Source organism: Dermatophagoides farinae, chromosome 9 (assembly GCF_024713945.1).
Source record: "Dermatophagoides farinae isolate YC_2012a chromosome 9, ASM2471394v1, whole genome shotgun sequence".
Classification (NCBI taxonomy): domain Eukaryota; kingdom Metazoa; phylum Arthropoda; class Arachnida; order Sarcoptiformes; family Pyroglyphidae; genus Dermatophagoides; species Dermatophagoides farinae.
Genome location: NC_134685.1, coordinates 749,632 through 766,616, shown reverse-complemented (window position 1 = coordinate 766,616; position 16,985 = coordinate 749,632). Strand labels below are relative to the sequence as shown.

The 16,985-nt window shown below is 31.6% G+C and overlaps 7 protein-coding genes and 1 long non-coding RNA gene across 10 annotated transcripts; 5 read left to right on the top strand and 3 right to left on the bottom strand.

Annotated features, from left to right (window-relative positions):
- The first annotated feature begins 15 nt into the window (after positions 1-15).
- Positions 16-1,275, top strand: LOC124497475 (uncharacterized). Its single transcript, XM_047061131.2, has one exon. The coding sequence runs from the start codon at positions 453-455 to the stop codon at positions 1,167-1,169; it is 717 nt and encodes a 238-aa protein (XP_046917087.2). The 5' UTR covers positions 16-452; the 3' UTR covers positions 1,170-1,275.
- Positions 1,276-1,544: 269 nt separating this feature from the next.
- LOC124498010 (calcium channel flower) lies at positions 1,545-3,990 on the top strand. The gene is made up of 4 exons (XM_047061711.2): positions 1,545-2,557; positions 2,637-2,762; positions 2,824-2,946; positions 3,010-3,990. The coding sequence occupies exons 1-4, from the start codon at positions 2,382-2,384 to the stop codon at positions 3,083-3,085; spliced, it is 501 nt and encodes a 166-aa protein (XP_046917667.1). The 5' UTR covers positions 1,545-2,381; the 3' UTR covers positions 3,086-3,990.
- IleRS-m (Isoleucyl-tRNA synthetase, mitochondrial) lies at positions 3,403-7,394 on the bottom strand. Its single transcript, XM_075734414.1, has 4 exons — positions 7,071-7,394; positions 6,884-7,006; positions 4,943-6,804; positions 3,403-4,908 (listed from the first exon to the last, which is right to left on the bottom strand). Exons 1-4 carry the CDS (start codon positions 7,257-7,259, stop codon positions 4,029-4,031), a joined length of 3,054 nt encoding a protein of 1,017 aa, XP_075590529.1. The 5' UTR covers positions 7,260-7,394; the 3' UTR covers positions 3,403-4,028.
- A 91-nt stretch (positions 7,395-7,485) lies between these two features.
- On the top strand, positions 7,486-9,275 carry LOC142597808 (uncharacterized). The gene is made up of 3 exons (XR_012832420.1): positions 7,486-7,559; positions 7,764-7,803; positions 8,020-9,275. It is a non-coding gene; the product is annotated as an uncharacterized LOC142597808 (long non-coding RNA).
- Positions 7,968-11,393, bottom strand: LOC124498007 (serine palmitoyltransferase 3). 2 transcript variants are annotated; one of them, XM_075734114.1, is made up of 8 exons: positions 11,264-11,393; positions 11,086-11,191; positions 10,838-10,925; positions 9,739-10,650; positions 9,357-9,651; positions 9,001-9,219; positions 8,417-8,869; positions 7,968-8,348 (listed from the first exon to the last, which is right to left on the bottom strand). In XM_075734114.1, the coding sequence occupies exons 4-8, from the start codon at positions 10,537-10,539 to the stop codon at positions 8,014-8,016; spliced, it is 2,103 nt and encodes a 700-aa protein (XP_075590229.1). In that variant the 5' UTR covers positions 10,540-10,650; positions 10,838-10,925; positions 11,086-11,191; positions 11,264-11,393; the 3' UTR covers positions 7,968-8,013. The 2 variants fall into 2 exon arrangements, with proteins under 2 accessions (XP_075590229.1, XP_046917662.2); XM_047061706.2 differs by having other exon boundaries at positions 9,739-10,928.
- Positions 11,394-11,443: 50 nt separating this feature from the next.
- Positions 11,444-13,188, top strand: LOC124498008 (uncharacterized). Its single transcript, XM_047061708.2, has 2 exons — positions 11,444-11,672; positions 11,740-13,188. The coding sequence occupies exons 1-2, from the start codon at positions 11,572-11,574 to the stop codon at positions 13,031-13,033; spliced, it is 1,395 nt and encodes a 464-aa protein (XP_046917664.2). The 5' UTR covers positions 11,444-11,571; the 3' UTR covers positions 13,034-13,188.
- Mdh1 (malate dehydrogenase 1) lies at positions 13,041-14,904 on the bottom strand. The gene is given in 5 exon segments (XM_075734116.1): positions 13,041-13,575; positions 13,577-14,220; positions 14,298-14,387; positions 14,470-14,625; positions 14,701-14,904. Coding segments are annotated over 3 exon segments (996 nt in total). The 5' UTR covers positions 14,350-14,387; positions 14,470-14,625; positions 14,701-14,904; the 3' UTR covers positions 13,041-13,275.
- A 111-nt stretch (positions 14,905-15,015) lies between these two features.
- On the top strand, positions 15,016-16,892 carry LOC124497706 (uncharacterized). Of its 2 annotated transcripts, XM_075734403.1 has the most exons (2): positions 15,016-15,038; positions 15,212-16,892. In XM_075734403.1, exon 2 carries the CDS (start codon positions 15,232-15,234, stop codon positions 16,582-16,584), a length of 1,353 nt encoding a protein of 450 aa, XP_075590518.1. In that variant the 5' UTR covers positions 15,016-15,038; positions 15,212-15,231; the 3' UTR covers positions 16,585-16,892. The 2 variants fall into 2 exon arrangements, with proteins under 2 accessions (XP_075590518.1, XP_046917338.2); XM_047061382.2 differs by lacking the exon at positions 15,016-15,038 and having other exon boundaries at positions 15,152-16,892.
- Positions 16,893-16,985: the final 93 nt, after the last annotated feature.

Sequence of the window (16,985 nt, the reverse complement as noted above, 5' to 3'; positions counted from 1 at the left end):
TTTGGCGCTAAAAAAACAAAACAAAACAACGTGATCGTGATCACTTTTTTTCTTGCCAAATTTGTTTGTATTCAAATTTTCGATAATTTTATTTGATAAGCAAAAACAAGTTGCAGAAACAAGAATCTCGTTATCATTACAATCAATCAATATAGCAAGTAATAGAGTGTATCAGTTTCTTATCGCAATAACAAAATGTACCCAGCAATGAATACATACAAAGTAAAACGTGCTATCGCTTGTAACACGTCATGTCACGTATCACATGTAGGCCATGTCAAGTGTTTACGCGTGTGTGTGTGTGTGGACAATAAACATGCTAGGCCTTTAAGGGCCATATGGTTTTTGTGTATATATAACCCCATGATCTATGGTCAGTTTGTATCATCGTTCACAAGTGGTCAGTTTCGCTTTTTTTCTACAAATTTTTTTTTTTGCTGATTTCCCGAACTATGGCTATTTTCCATTTGAAAAATTCATCCAATTTGGATTGTCCGAAAAATCCGAAAATCTTACTTCTTGGTTCATTACCGGATTCATCGAAATTGTATTTCTTTTTCAATTATGAACATTGTCGTGCAATTGGTCGTCATCGTGTTGGACAACAACCGGCTATGGGTGTACAATTGAACACAATACCGTATCGTCATCATAATCGTCATGTATTCTTGGATATCTGGAATTTCGTTATCAATTTCGAACGTTATGAACGTTTGGCACCGATTTATTGGAACAATACCGAAGCTGTTGTTGGTGTTTGTTCACTGCATTCTGCTGGATCATTTTTGAAGATGAAATATTGGATCGAAAAATTCTTGGCAAATAATCCCCAATATGATAAACCAATTTACATATTGGCATATGCAAAAACCTCAAAAATCTATCATCGTGAAGTGAGTGAAGAAAATTTGGCTGAATATGTTGCTAAATCATTGCCAAACAATCAAACACGTTCATATATTGTACATAGTTCAAGTGCAGCTAAAGATTTGAAACCATTTTTTCAATTATTCCTGAATCGTATAACAAAATCGGTGGAAAATCGTGAACAACAACGACGACAAATGAAACGGCTACGTACAAAACAAACATTGAAACGATTACTATCATTTGGTATTCGCAAACAACGACAATTGATTACTGATGAAGATTTTCATTGTATTGGTTAATTAATTTTTTGTATCATTTTTTTCTGTAAAAAAAGTTTTTCATATTATATATAAAACACATTTGTATAATTTTTTTTTCGAAATAAATTCATTTTTTTCATTCGAATTTTCCTTTTTTTTTTGTTTACATTTGTATACAACACTAGATGGCGTATATAATGTAATTACATAACACCCATTCTTTTTTTTCAATCAATACTACTACTACTACAACTACTACTACTACTAAATTCGATATACCCGTAAAGTCGACAAAAAAAAAAATGCCACTACCAAATTTGAAAACGCGTGAGAAAAAAAAGATGAGAAAAATCAAACGGGTAAAAAGATAGCTGATAGCCCCATTTGTATTTTAAAATTCGTGCTACATTCATTTATCTACTCCTGCCAACAAAGAACAATCGACCCATCATTGAATACCACTACCAAATTCATTATAACCAAAAAAAAAAAAAAATTATATATTTTATTCTCGGCCATTCTCTCTATCTCTTGTGTTCAATTGTTCGTTTGTGTTTGTGTAAAAGTATTTTTTTTTCCATTGTGCCGAAAAATTTGACAATTTAACGTTCGTATTCTACTTTTTTTTTGGTTTGGTTTTGGTTTTGGTTTTGGTTTTGGGTTTCATATATCTCTGATGTGCTGCTGTGTTCCATCATCATCATCATCATCATCGACACATTGTCATTGATTTATCTGTATTTGTATGTGTGTGTGTTAGTGGGTGGTGGTAAAAGTATTATTTTTTTATCTTTGGATAACATCATCATCATCATCAATTGAATTCATAACAAAAAAGATTATCAATCAGATCTTGTTTCATTTGTTATTGGCATTGATCGATTGATTTGATCTGATTCGATTCTATGTGAATTCACATTCGATTCTTCGTTTTTTTTCTCTAGTTTTGATTATTTTTTCATCAACTACAACCAACCAACCAGAAACAACAACAACAACAACAATAAAACAGACGTTTGCCTTTTTTTTACAATACAATTCATCATTTCTAATCATCATCATCATCATTGGCTTTGTGTGTCTGTGTGTCAGTCTATCTGCCCTATTATTTTTTTGGCTGCCATAAATAGTGTTTTTTTTATCAAAGTCATTGTTGATATTTTTTTTTCTTCGATTTGATTCGGAAAAAATTAATAATTTTATTATATTCGATTAATCATCATAAATCATCAAATAAATAAATAAAAAAAAATGATGGATCCAATGTCACCGAATGCAAATGGTCAAGGACCACAATCTACATGGTGGGTAGAATCCTGGTCAAGTCAAATAACAACAGGATTGGCAATATTTTTAGTCATTTGTGGCATAATAACGGCTATTAGTCCAATCAATATTGGCTGTATTGTACCTGGTATACTTCAATTGTAAGTTTATTTTTAAATCATTATAAACACAATTTTTTTTTGATTTGCATTATTTTTTTTTTCGTTATAAAAAAAATAGAGTTGCATCTGGTATAATATTATCGATTGAAGCACCATCATTTGTACCATTTTTAGCCTTTGCACGACCTATTGGTATGTTTATTGAAGGCAAACCATATTGGTTTAAAGGAGCATTCTATGCAGCGTAAGTATAATTGTTAGTGGTGATTTATTTATTATTTATTTATCATCAATGATTTATTTAGTTTGGCTCTTATTCCATTCATCGTTGGCCTATCATTTGGTTGTATTGGTTTCTTTTTCATACTTGGTTTCTTGGCCAATGGTGCCATTGCAGCCCTTTATGGTAAAATTGTTCTTGGACGAAAGTAAGTAAAAAAATAATCAAGATAGAAAACAAAAATACTCAAATTCTGTTGTTTTTTTTTCAGAGCAAATCGAGATGAAATGAGATTTCAAGCCGGTGGTGGTACCGGTCAACAACCATATTCACCGACTAGTCCTTGAATAAAACAAAAACATTCCAAACATTGATCAACGTCTTCAACCATAATAATAAATAAAATAAAATAATGGTATCGAAAAATGAATATAGAAAGAATGAAAAAAAGAGAAAAATCATCATCAACATTGAATGTAGAAGCATCAATTATTTTCCCTCTTCAGTTTGTTTTGTTTTCATTCATCTAAATCCAGCATATCACACCACGGAACAACATCAAAACAAAAACAAAATCATTACATCCCATAAAATTCCCGTTTAAAAAAACATTCCAAATCAAACAACACACGGATATTTTCCTAAAAAAAGAAAAAACCCAGAATTGTAAAATTTATTTTATTTCCATTTTATTTAACAACAACAACAAAAAAACCATCTACATCAGCAGCTGGTCATGATCGATTATTTTGGCTGGACCAAAAAAAAAACATCACCACACACAATACTATTTCATCAAATGATCTTTTAACCTAGTCTTCGGTTTTTTTATTCATCTAAAAAAAAAATTTCCTTATCAATTACATCGTCATCATCATCATCATCATCAATGCTCTAATTATATGTTTTTAAACAAACAAACAAACAAAAAAAACAGTATCACTGCCGATCCATAAATTTGGTCGTCAATTTTTTTCTTTACATACCTACATTTCTTCATTTCTTTATAAACAAAAAATTAAACATTCCTTACATGTGGACGTTGTTTTTGTTGTAACATACACACACACATACACACACCTCTGTCTTTTCTTTACTTTTCTTTATCTGTTCGCTTGCTGTGTAATTTATACATGATATTTATATATATTTGATTGATTGATTGATTGATCGGATGATGATGATGATGAATATAACTTGAAATTAATTAAAAACAAAAAAAAAATAAATAAATTTTCTGTTTGTAGTGTGAATAACAAACGATGATGATTTTTCTATATTTCAATTCAATCAATTATGATGATGTAACATTTGAAAATTACATCGTAAACATAGATTGTTTTGATGGACATTGATGACAGTAAAACGACGACATCTTGGACATTGATGATTTTTTGTTTGTTTTAAATATATTCGTAGTTGACAGCCATTGTGATTTGATTCAATTGCAGTATTTGATGATGATGGTATCTTATCACGTAATTCTAAACATTCACCATGATAATATTGATCATTGACAGTTGATTTATCATTATCATCGATTCCGTAAGATACACGTGCTACTTGAAGACATTCAACTAAATCTGAACGACATTCCATTCCACCGTCATTAATTGATGATTCAGGTTGAAACCTTTGAAATGTAGCAAACATTTCACGAACATTTGGATGATTTGCCGATATCGAAAGATGGCAATCCAAATCGATTAAACGATGTTTCGATGTAGCCCATTCATTTATACAAGCAATAATTGATTGTATAAATTGAAATTGTTTCAATAATAATTCAGATTGTTCTAGATTCTCTTTCATCATTCGATTATTATTATTATTGCCTATCACAGCTTGATGAACAAATGGCCAATATTGTTGACATTCAATAATCAAATGTGGTAATATCGGTGCCATATGAAATCCAACGGTATGATATACATAATATAAAACAGTCATAATGGATCGAACATCCATTGATTCGGTTGAATCACAATAAAGACGATCCTTAATACGTGATAGGTAAAATGTTGAAAATTCATAATTAAAAAAATGTATCATCATCTCGATAAGATCACCAAGTCGATATTCATTATAACATTTTCGTGCTTTTTGATCAAATATCCATGTTTGATATAAAAGATGTTGATCAATTAATGGTAATGATTGATGATGATTTATTATAATCAATTAAAAATGAGTGATCTGATGGTGAATATTTTGTTAGATAACCAAGAATGAATCGATATGTATTACGAAATCGATTCAAAATGGTTAGGATATCATCTTGAAATTCTTTCAAATCAACGTGTACATCATTATGTGTACAGGCATTACGTGCAATCCAAAGACGTAATCCATCGACACCACAATCACCAGAATTTTTTCGTTTCTTTGTTGGTGTTTGTTGTTGATTTGATTCAAATGCATTTCCATTGACAATATCCATTGGATTGATAACATTTCCCAATGATTTACTCATTTTATAACCATCACGATCGAGAGCAAATCCATGTATTATAATAGATCGATATGGTGCATGGCCACGAAGAGCAACCGATGTTATCAATGATGATTGAAACCAACCACGTATTTGATCAACACCTTCAAGATAAAGATCAGCTATTTCATCTGGACCAAGAACGGCAAGCCAACTACAACCAGAATCAAACCAAATATCAAGAATATCTTCACTTTTTTCCAGGTTGACTAGATCCAACGAACGATCTGGACATTCGGCCAACAATTCTGATGGTGATTGTTGCCACCAAATATCTAATGAACCTTCTTGAATGAATTTCTTCATCAAAGTTTGAAAAATTTCATCATTCAAAACGGGAAGGGTAGTTTTTCGATCGAAAAATACCGGTATTGGTACACCATATTTTCGTTGTCGTGATAGACACCAATTAGGTCTTGTTGATAATTGATTTATCATTTCTTTTCGTAATAATTCTGGATAAAGACGTACATCGGATAATGCAGCTAAACATTTATCGCGAAGTTCATCCATATTCAAAAACCATTGATCAGATGGTTTTATAATGACAGGTTTTGAACTACGCCAATCATATGGATAACTATGCAGGTAATCATGTTCATAAAGAACACATTCTTTAGGTAATAAATTTTGTAAAACATATTTTGATGCTTGATTATCATCGATTATTGATATGGATTGGCCACCATTATTCGGTAATCGTAATCTTCCATCATCATCGACAATAGATTCTTTGCTCATCAGATAATTATTATCACTATTTGGCTGTTTACAGAAAAATTGTCTCATTAATTTAAAATCTTCTTGTCCATGATTCGGTGCTATATGAATGAGGCCAGTACCTTTTGATGATGTGACCAATGTACTAGGTAAAAATGATTTACATTGGCCATTAATTGGATCTTGATAACGAAAATTTTGAAATTCTGAAATTGATTCTTGAACAATTTGTATGCGGCAATCTTTGAACATTTCCTGAATGGTGACAAGATTTTCTCGTGCAATTAGTAATGGTCGTTGATTATTATCACCATCGATACGAATCAAACAATAATTCATTCTTTCACCGAAAGCAATTGCTTCATTGGCCAACAATGTCCATGGTGTTGTAGTCCAAATTAAGGCATCATAATGTTGATCAACCACTGGATATCGTATGAAGGCAGCACGTGATAAATGATCTGTTTGATATTGAAGTTCAGCTTCAGCCAATGCTGTTCGTGTGGATGGTGACCAATAAACCGGCATACGATCACGAAATATCAATCCTTTACGGTACATATCATAGAATGCATGCAATTCACGAATAGAATATTCCAAATCCATTGTCCGATAAATGCCGGACCAATTAGCGGATAAAAACCATTGATTGAATGCTTGCCGTTGACGATCAATTGCATTGAAAGCTAATCTTCGTGCACGATCACGAATTTCTAATGGATTTAATCGGCGAGAATCCGAATTATTCGGTATCGCTTTCAATTCGATCGGTAATCCATGACAATCCCAACCGGGACGAAAATCGACATAAAAATTTTCCAATAATTTTCGTTTGTTAATTATGTCTTTAAGAATCTATATGATCCGGATGAAAAACAAACAAAATCAATCAAAATCCAAAAAAAAAGAAATGAATAAAAATACAACACTGAACTCGATTGATGGCATGGCCAAAATGTGCATCACCATTTGCATATGGTGGACCATCATGTAATAGGAATTTTCCACATTTTCTTTGTTGTGACGATATTCCAAATAAATCTTCAAATTTCACATTCTATGAAACAAGAAAAACAAATTGCTTCGATCAAATGACAATACACTAAGTAAACAAAACTTACCTGTTGTTCAAGATTAAGCTCTAATTTACGTGAATGTTTCATGGGAAAATTACTTTGCGGTAGATTCAATGTTTGTGTATAGGATTTATTCAAACATTGTGACGACAAGACGAATCGACGATGATTTATTCGAATAATTCGAAACAATAAACGTATGATTATCGATGATTCAGTATGGTAAGTAAACATTTTACAACAAACAAACAAAATAATTATAAATTTGAAAAAACACGATCAATGGTGATCATTTTAATCAATCAAATCAAAAAATTTATTTTTTATTTTTTTGAATCAGATGCATTGAAAATCGAATCCAAGTGCAATAAGGATACTATCGATTGGAACAATCGATTAATTCATTTTTTTTCGTCTGTATCATAATCATCGTTCGAATTCATTTCCTCCACGTGCATTTGGGCTGCTGCTGCTGCTGTGTGTGTGTGTGTGTGTGTGTGTGCGCGTGTGATTTATTTTGCATTTTGCAAATTGGTGAGTTTAATTTTTCAAAAAATTTTTTTAAAATTTTCTCGAAAAGAAAACAATGATGAATACTTCGATTCCTTACCTACATTATCTGAAAAATTTCTAATTGATGAAAACATTTTATTCTGATTTTTTTTCGATTATTATTCGAATTTATTGATTTACTGTGATTTCAAAATTGCTAATTTTTTTTCATTTTTTCCACCACAGGTTCCCCCCTCGCCCAATGGTTGGAAATTATTATGATCAAGTAAGTGGATTCAATGCGTAATTTTCCTTCAAAATGAAAAGCAGTGATGAATACTTCGATTCCTTACCTACATTATCTGAAATTTCAATTTGATTAGATCGATAATTTTCTGAATATTTTTTTTTCACTCTCTTTGAATCTCTTTAAAGAACTTTGTCGTCATATTCACTTATCAAATGTTTTTTTGTTTTTATTTTAAATTTTTTTTTATCATAGAACACCATAACGTTGATATTTAATGTGATGAACATCACCAATCATGCTTAGAATACGTATGGCTTGATCTAATGTTTCACGTGAATGTTGTGCTGTCATACACAAACGGATACGATTTGTTGTCAAAGATGTGGCTGGATAACCGGCACAAACTAATGCCAAACCATTCTTTACGGCCATCCTAACGACGGAACCAATTTTTGCTGGTATATAAATCATTATTGGTATTACTGGTGAATCATAATGACCAGCTATTACAAAACCTAAATTTCGAAGACGATCACGCATATAATGTGTATTTGATAACAATTGTTGAATTCGTCGTTGTCCTTAGGTGAAGAAAAATTGAATTTTTTTATGAAATTGAAAAAAATTACCGAAACAACAACAAACCAACCTTCCGTATCGATAATATTATTTCGATCACATAATAATATTGATAATGTATTGATTATTTGTTGTGCAATCGGTGCCGATATACTACCAGCATAATTGGATAATGAATGTTGTCGAATATGATCAATCAATTGTTTACCACCGGCTAAATATCCACCAGCAGCAGCAAAACTTTTGGTCATCGTACCCATCAAAAGATCAACATCTTTAGGATCACAGCCAAAATAATCAACAATGCCACGGCCATTTGGTCCAACAGCACCAATACTGTGTGCTTCATCCACATAAAGATAACATTTATATTTTTGTTTCAATTCAATCAATCTTGGTAGATCAACAATTGTTCCTTCCATACTGTAAACACCTTCAACAATGATGATTATCTTTTTCCACGGTTTACCATGATGTCCATACAAAATGGCATTACAGATTTTTTGTTCCAAATCATTACAATCTATTTTTTTATGATTATTATAGGTTAGGTTAGGTAGGTAAGGTTAGGTTAGGTAAGGTTAGGTTAAACAAAACAAAAACAAAAAAAAAATAATCTTGGACCACATTAAAATTTTATTATATTATATTTACCATTATGTTTAAAATAATCGAATGTTGCACCAGATAAATAGATACCAGATTTAGCTGAAGCATGGCTACGACAATCAGCTAGTATTAAACAATCATTATCGGCCAATGAAGGAATGTTTGTTGAATTGGTGGCAAAACCCATGCCGAATACTATACAGGATTCTACTTGTAAAAATTCAGCAAATTTTTGTTCCAATTTTCGATGTAAATCTAACATTCCTATGTATAAAAAAAGAGAAATTCAATAAAAACAGAATAATTTAGAAAGAAAAAAATTTTTTTTTATTGATTATTGATTTTGGTATTTGAAAAAAATTTCAATAAATTTTTTTTTTAAAAATTTTATGATCACCAACCAATTTCATGTATGGCATTAATACCAACACCATATTTACGTATGGCTTGTTCAATCGATGGATCTGATGAACTTTGACGAGAAAATCCTAGATAATCATATGATGCAAGATTAATACAATCAAATTGTTTTCCAGTCAATTGAAATGTAAAATTTCTATCATTTGATTCTCGTTCAAGAACTGTTACGATACCGCCAGGATTTCCCGTAATCGGTATGGCAAATATATCGGCAACACGACGATAAATATAACGGGTGAAAAATGCTTGCCAACTATTGTATAATGGACGATAATCCTGTTTAAAAAAAAAATCCAAATTCGATTAATCGATTGTTTTTGATCAAATTATTTCATCACAATATAAAGAATAAACCAAACAAACCTTTCGATTACGTTCAATAATTGTGTTATAATCACCTAAATTCAGCCATTCCATAAACATACGAAAATAGCCAAAAATGACAAGAATCATATAACTAAAATAGCATAGAAATCTGATAACAATCGATGGTTCAATCATTGATCTTGGATCACTAGAATAATATTTATCACGTGTTTGTATTGAATCAATGATTTTTGTTTCAAATTGTTGTTGTTGCTGTTTGCCATTGGTATTTGTTGTCGTTCGATTTACGCATTCAATTTCATCATCATCATCATCATCATTGTGAATTATTTTTCGTCGTCGTATCGTTCGTTTATGTAAGGATTTATATCGCCGATATGATTTTTGATCATAATGATGATTTTTTTGATTATAATTATTTACAGGATAATAAGGATCCAAGAATGATGATGATGATGATGGTGATGATAATAACGATGTTTCAAATAATGAATTAGATGATGATGATGATAATGAAACTGGCGACAATTCCGGATGATAGCTAACGGAATATGAATTTGGAATTTCAATCACTGAATTTGATTTATCATTCATTGGAACAATAATCGTATCGTTTGTTTGTCGTAATATTGTTGTCGTAGAAGTCTCGGCATTTCCGTTTTCAAATCGAATCTTTTGTTCAGCCGTTGCCGTTGTGGTTGTGGTTGTTGTGGTCATCATTGTTGATGTACGAAAATTTTCATCAAATTTTTGATTAAAACATGATGTTTTATGATGACCATCATCCAAATGTTCATTGTCCGAACAAATTTCGAATCCAGCATCACTTGCAACCATTATTTCGATGGAAAAATTTTTATATTTTTTTTTTCTTTAGAAACAACCGTACCGAAACTTTTTCCTCAGTGTTATTCTTCAAAAGTCAATTGTAATCAAACTTTGAATGCACTTTTTGTTTTGTTTTGTTTGATTGATGATGAGGAAAAAAAACAAAATGTTTTTACAAACACAATATTACATTGGGAACGAATCGGTAAAAAAAAATGGTGTTGATGATTATCATCATCATCATCATCATGAGCAATAATTATCTGCTTAATCATTCGAATATAATAACCGTGAACAACATGCATACCTGTGTATATGGATGAATGATGAATGAATATACGAAATTCGTTCTTTCTTTTGCGTCATTTTGGCGACATCCTCTTCAATTTTTTTTTCTACTTTAAAAAAAGATGAAAAAAAAATCTTGAAAATTTCTTGAAAAAATTTTTCTTTTTTTTGTGTGTATGTTTGTATATGAAATCTCCAAGATCAATGGAAAATCATTGAATTCAAGGAAAGTTTTTTTATTTTGTTTAAAACAAAAACAGAACCAACCTTTCATTGTTTTTTTTTCTGCTGTTTAACCCAGAAAATGATTCAGCAATCACATGTCGGTCGGATGGGATGGTTTTGCTGCTGTTGTGGTTGTTGTTGTTGTAATCTAAATTCGGATGAAAATGAATAAATATTCCATGTTTATGATATGTAGAATTTCATATTTTTTTTTTTTTACCAAACCAATCGATGACTTGACAATTCATTCATTTTGTTTCAATCTTTCGACCATTACACATTGTTATTATTATTCGGATTGTTGGACTAATGGTCACATGATTGTTGGAATCATCATCATCATCATCATCATTATCGTTGTTTTTTGACCCAATAATTTTCTTGATTTGACCCGAAAAAATATTCGAATTTTCAACCGTAACGCCGTTTATGAACAATGTTGACAATGATGCCGATTTTTTTTATTTTGATTTTTTTGAGAATTTTTTTTTCTGTTTTTCATGATCTGATTTGAAAGATAATTGTCCAATGAATCCGAATCTTAATCTGAATATTTACCATCGAAAATCAGTGCCAAAAAGATTGAAACGTTTCACATTGATTGCATCAAAGAATCGACGTTGTCATTTGTGAGTATGGCATTTTTTTTGGTTGATGAAATTTTTTCAAAAAAAAAAAAAAATTTTGTTTCAATAGCTGCTCCAACCAAAATGGCCATTATGAATGTTCCAAATGTCATCAACCATATTGTTCGATTGAATGTTTTCGATCACCGGCTCATCATGATTGTTCGGAACAATTCTATAAACGTATGGTTATGGAACATTTGAAAAATGTTCGTGTTGATGATGATAACAAAGAATTTATGGATATTTTACGACGAAATCAGTATTCAAAAGATTATGTAGACATATTGAATACGTCTAGTGAAAATGATTCGAATGAAACAGAAGAAATAGATCTGGATTGGATTGATGATGATAGAATGCATCAATTTATGGAACGTATATTGTCCATTTGTGTGGATGATAATGTTGATTTAGATTCCATTTGGACTGATCGATTAACAGAATCTGAACGAAAAGAATTTGCTGAAATTGTCCAAACAAATCCTGGATATTTTGATCGAATAATTCCCGAATGGAAACCATGGTGGTGTCAACAAGAATGGCAAGCAATTGTTGAAGATGTTGATACTCTAAATGCTAGCAAACAGCGGCCATATCCATCGCTTTTAAATGACGATCATGGAATTGAACCAATTTCAAAATTATTATCACAAAAATCACCATCACCATTGTTGATACATTCAATAATTTCTTTATGTTTTGCCTATTGTTATCTATGTCGATTGTATAATGGTGAAATTGAAAATTCGAATGTTTGTACAGCCAACGACGATGATGATGATCACAAATTATGGCAATGGTCCATTGTGGAAAAACTTTTTCATATCGTTCCGGAATTACAGCCAAACGTCTCGATTCGAACGGAAAAACCATTCGATACAATCGAGTTATTAATCGAACGAATGTTAACAATCGATCGTGATGATGATGACCATGATGATCCATTAATCAATGTTAATCAACGGAAAGCAACCATCATTCAATTATTTGATGATCTTCAAATCATAATTGATTGGAATAAACCTGGTCGTCGATTATTTGTACAAACAACAACGGATAAAATTAATCATCAATCACCAAAAGCAATCGTACTGATATTAAATGATCTTTATCGTATTATTGGAAATATTCGATTACAAATGAAGAAAAATCATCACGAAAATGAAGAAAAGTCAAATCACTGTAACAAACAACAAGCAAAATTATTGCAACAAAAATTACGTTTCTATCTAAGCTATACGATCGCAATGTGCAATGAAATTCGACAACAAAATTGGCTTGATGTATTGGTATTTCATCGTGAACGTTTGTGGCAAGAAATTCAACAAAATGATTCATCATCATCATCATCATCATCATAGTGATATATAGCTCGTTGGAATTTTATTTTTTTATTAATCAACAATTATGGAACTGAAACAAATTTGAATGCATCAAAAGTGGGTTCAACAAAGAAAATTATTGGAAAAAAAATAGTTCAACAACAATAACAATATATAGAGAAATATTATGGAAATTTTGGTCTAATTTTTTTGTTTGTTTGTTTTTGTTTTTTACTTGACAATTTTTTTTCATGATTCACAATTTTGACACAACAATTGATTTATGCATTTTCCGTTTCGGATAATGCATCTTGTTTTTCGGCCAATAATTCATCAGCTGTTGTTTGAATTCGTGATTTAGCCACATCATCCCAGCTAAGATTTGGAACAATTTTCCATTCACGTCCTTGACATTCAACAGGAAAACTAAAAATTATACCATCAGCAATACCATATGGATTACCATCGGATATGACGCCCATTGATACCCAGGTTTTTGTACCATTCCACCAATCATGCATATGATCAGCGGCTGCTTTTGCTGCCGACATTGCTGATGATAATTTGCGTGCAGAAATAACAGGCTGCACCACGTTTCTGTATGGTTTGTATGAATTTTTCATCATGGCCATCGAATTTAATCGGTTGTCCATCCATTAAAGCATTACTAATATCCGGGAATTGTGTGGATGAATGATTACCCCAAATGATGACACGTTCAATACGTGAAACTGGACAACCATTACGTGCTGCTAGCTGATGTTGGGCACGATTCTGATCTAATCGTGTCATTGCCGTTATATTACGTGATGGTATTTTTGGTGCTGCAAATTTTGCCGCAATCAATGCATTTGTATTGGCCGGATTACCAACGACCAATACACGAACATCAGCTTTCGAATGATTAGCTAATGCACGGCCTTGTGAAGCAAATATTTTTACATTAGCAGCCAATAAATCTTTACGTTCCATTCCTTCACGACGTGGCATTGAACCAACTAAAAATGCTGCATCAATATCTTTGAATGCTTCGGCTTCATCAGTGGTGGCAACAACCGATTGTACCAATGGAAATGCACAATCATTAATCTCCATTACAACACCATCCAATACGGTTTTCATTGGCGGTATATCCAATAAATGTAAAATAATTGATTGTTCACGACCAAATACATCGCCACGTGCTACAATCGGTATCAGACTATAACCAATTTGTCCGGCTGCACCTGTGTAATTCATCAAGAACAAGAAAACAAAAAAATTAACAATCCAATAATTTGAATGAAAACAAAACAAAACAAACCGGTAATTAAAACACGAACTGCTGCTGCTGCTGCTGCTGGTGATGAACTCATTGTTGTTTATCAATTGTTTGAAAATAGAAAAAAAAATTCTGGACAAAAAAAAGTTCGAATGATTTTTTTTTGTTTTGTTTTGTATAGTAAAAAAAAAAATTTTTCAAGGTTTGGAAATACCAATGTTGAAATTGTCACAGACAAACATGCAATTCGAACGACTGGGATGATGTATATGGTTCAATTCGAATGTGAATTTTTTTTTTAATTTTTTTTTTGTCTTTCAAATCGAAATCAATGATAATAAAGTAACGATGATGATGATGATGGTGACGCCTTTAAATTAAAAATGTGAAACATGAAAAAAAACAGACGTGATTTACCGAAATTATAAAAGTCGACAATGATCACCTGATTAGCTGTCGTCTATTGATATATATAAATTAACTTGATGGTTGCTTTTTTTTTGTTGTCGTCTTAGTACACACATACATAAATGTCACATTCAAATTAAATGGAATTTTTTTGTTTTTGATTACTCGTTTTTTTTGTTCGGTTTGTTTTTTTTAGTACATTTGTATTTTATGTTATGAAATAGCAAAAAAAAAAAAATTATCAATGTCAAAACGCATCGATGCACCAGATTTTGATGTATGCATGTAAACATCATCATCATCATCGTCCAGATTGTCGTAGTAGCAATTTTAGTAGTAGTGGTAGTAGTAGTGAAAAGTTGTTTTGTTCATAAAGTACGTGATGTAATTAAATTTTTCTACAATAAAATTAGGTGATGATGATTGATTATATATAAAAACGTTCGATATATGATTATTCAAATCAAAAAATTTGGCATAATTTTTTTTTTGTTTGTTATTTTATATTTATGATATGGGTGGTCAATGTTCAATAATACCGAATCAAGAACCGGAATATCAATTAATAATGATGCCACAAAATCATCGTGGTGGCGGTGGTAGAGGACGACGACGATCATCATGTTCATCAAGTAGTAGAATGGAAAAATCAATGATGATGCCACAACAACCAATACCGATTTATGGATATTCTGGTTATCCAATCATACAAGGATATCCAGCACCAGCAACGACACAATCACCAAATCCTTATCAAACACCAGCGGCATTATTTTCACCTTATCATCCTTATTTACCATCACCGTTATTACCACCAACGCCACCACCATCACCAGCACAACAGCATATTTATCAACAAACAAGTAAAGAATTTTGTTCACCTGAATTATATGAATCAATGTTACGAATGTTGACAGCTGAAATGCAAATGAAACAACAAAAATATCAACAACAACAACAACAACAACCGAATATGAGTTATAATGATGAAAAATCAAGTAGTTATTCACGAAGTCGACGAACATCAACATCAACAGGAGGAGGAAGAGGAGGAGAAGGACGACGACGACGATCACAATCGGAATCTTCAAAAAGTCGTCGACGACGAAATCAAAAAATGGATGGAAAAACACGTTCAACAACATTGAGTGAAACATTTTCACAGCGAAAACCAAATTATCATTTTGATACACAGAATATTCGTGATCAAACGCCGAAACAATTGGCACAAAAAATTCAACAATTATTAAATAATAATGATCGAATTAATCCACAAGATCATCAACAGGAACGAATACGACGACTACGACGACAAAGACGTTCGAAAGTGGCTACAGCATCAGCAGCAGAAATGGACGAAACAATCGATTCGCAAAAATCGAATAAATCAACAAAACAAAAAGAAAAATCTATTGTTTTGGCGCAGGAAAAAACCATTATGATGACCGAACCATTTGAATTAAATGTCGACGATGTTGTCGATAATGATGATGAAAAAAGTATTATTTTACGGCCAAAAATTGCTAAAATTCCACCATCACCACCACCACCACCACCACCACCACAATCGACATCGAAACAATCGGATCATCCGTTTAAAGAACAATTGATAAAACCACCGATAAAAATGCCCGATGGTAATAAAGATAATGATTATTATTGTCCATTGATGATGATGACAAAATCATCTGGTCCACAAACACCAAATAATGTCGATGATGATGTTCATTGTCCAATAACGAAAACAATTGAGATGCAAAAACCTATTTCTACCCACCATTATCAACATCGTGATCCATTACCAATATATGGTTATAGTGGTGGATATCCAGTTATTAGTGGCATGACTTATGGTACATTATCGATGTTAAAACAGCAGCCACCAATGATGATGAACAAATGTTTTGAACAAAAATATTAATTACAAATCAGATGATAATCCGTTCACGTTCACATCTAAATCATCATCACCATCATCGGCACGGACCAATCATTCATTGGAAAAATGTATGAATTATGAAAAATCAAAACTACAACCACCACCATCTCCGATAAAACAACAACAACAACAACAACAAGAACAATGTAAAACAACAACCACAAAGAATTGGTCAGCTAAATTATCTGGTTCATTCAAAAAATTATTCAACAACAATTCAAAACCTGATGATAATGATATGGAATGAATTTTTTTTTTGGTTTTGAAAAAATTTTTTTAAAAAAAAGTAAACCGATTATCATACAAGATGGCGCAAGACTGCTGATCTTTTTTTTTTTTTTTTTTTTTTTTTGTTACACATCACTTCTACTTTCTTTTACACT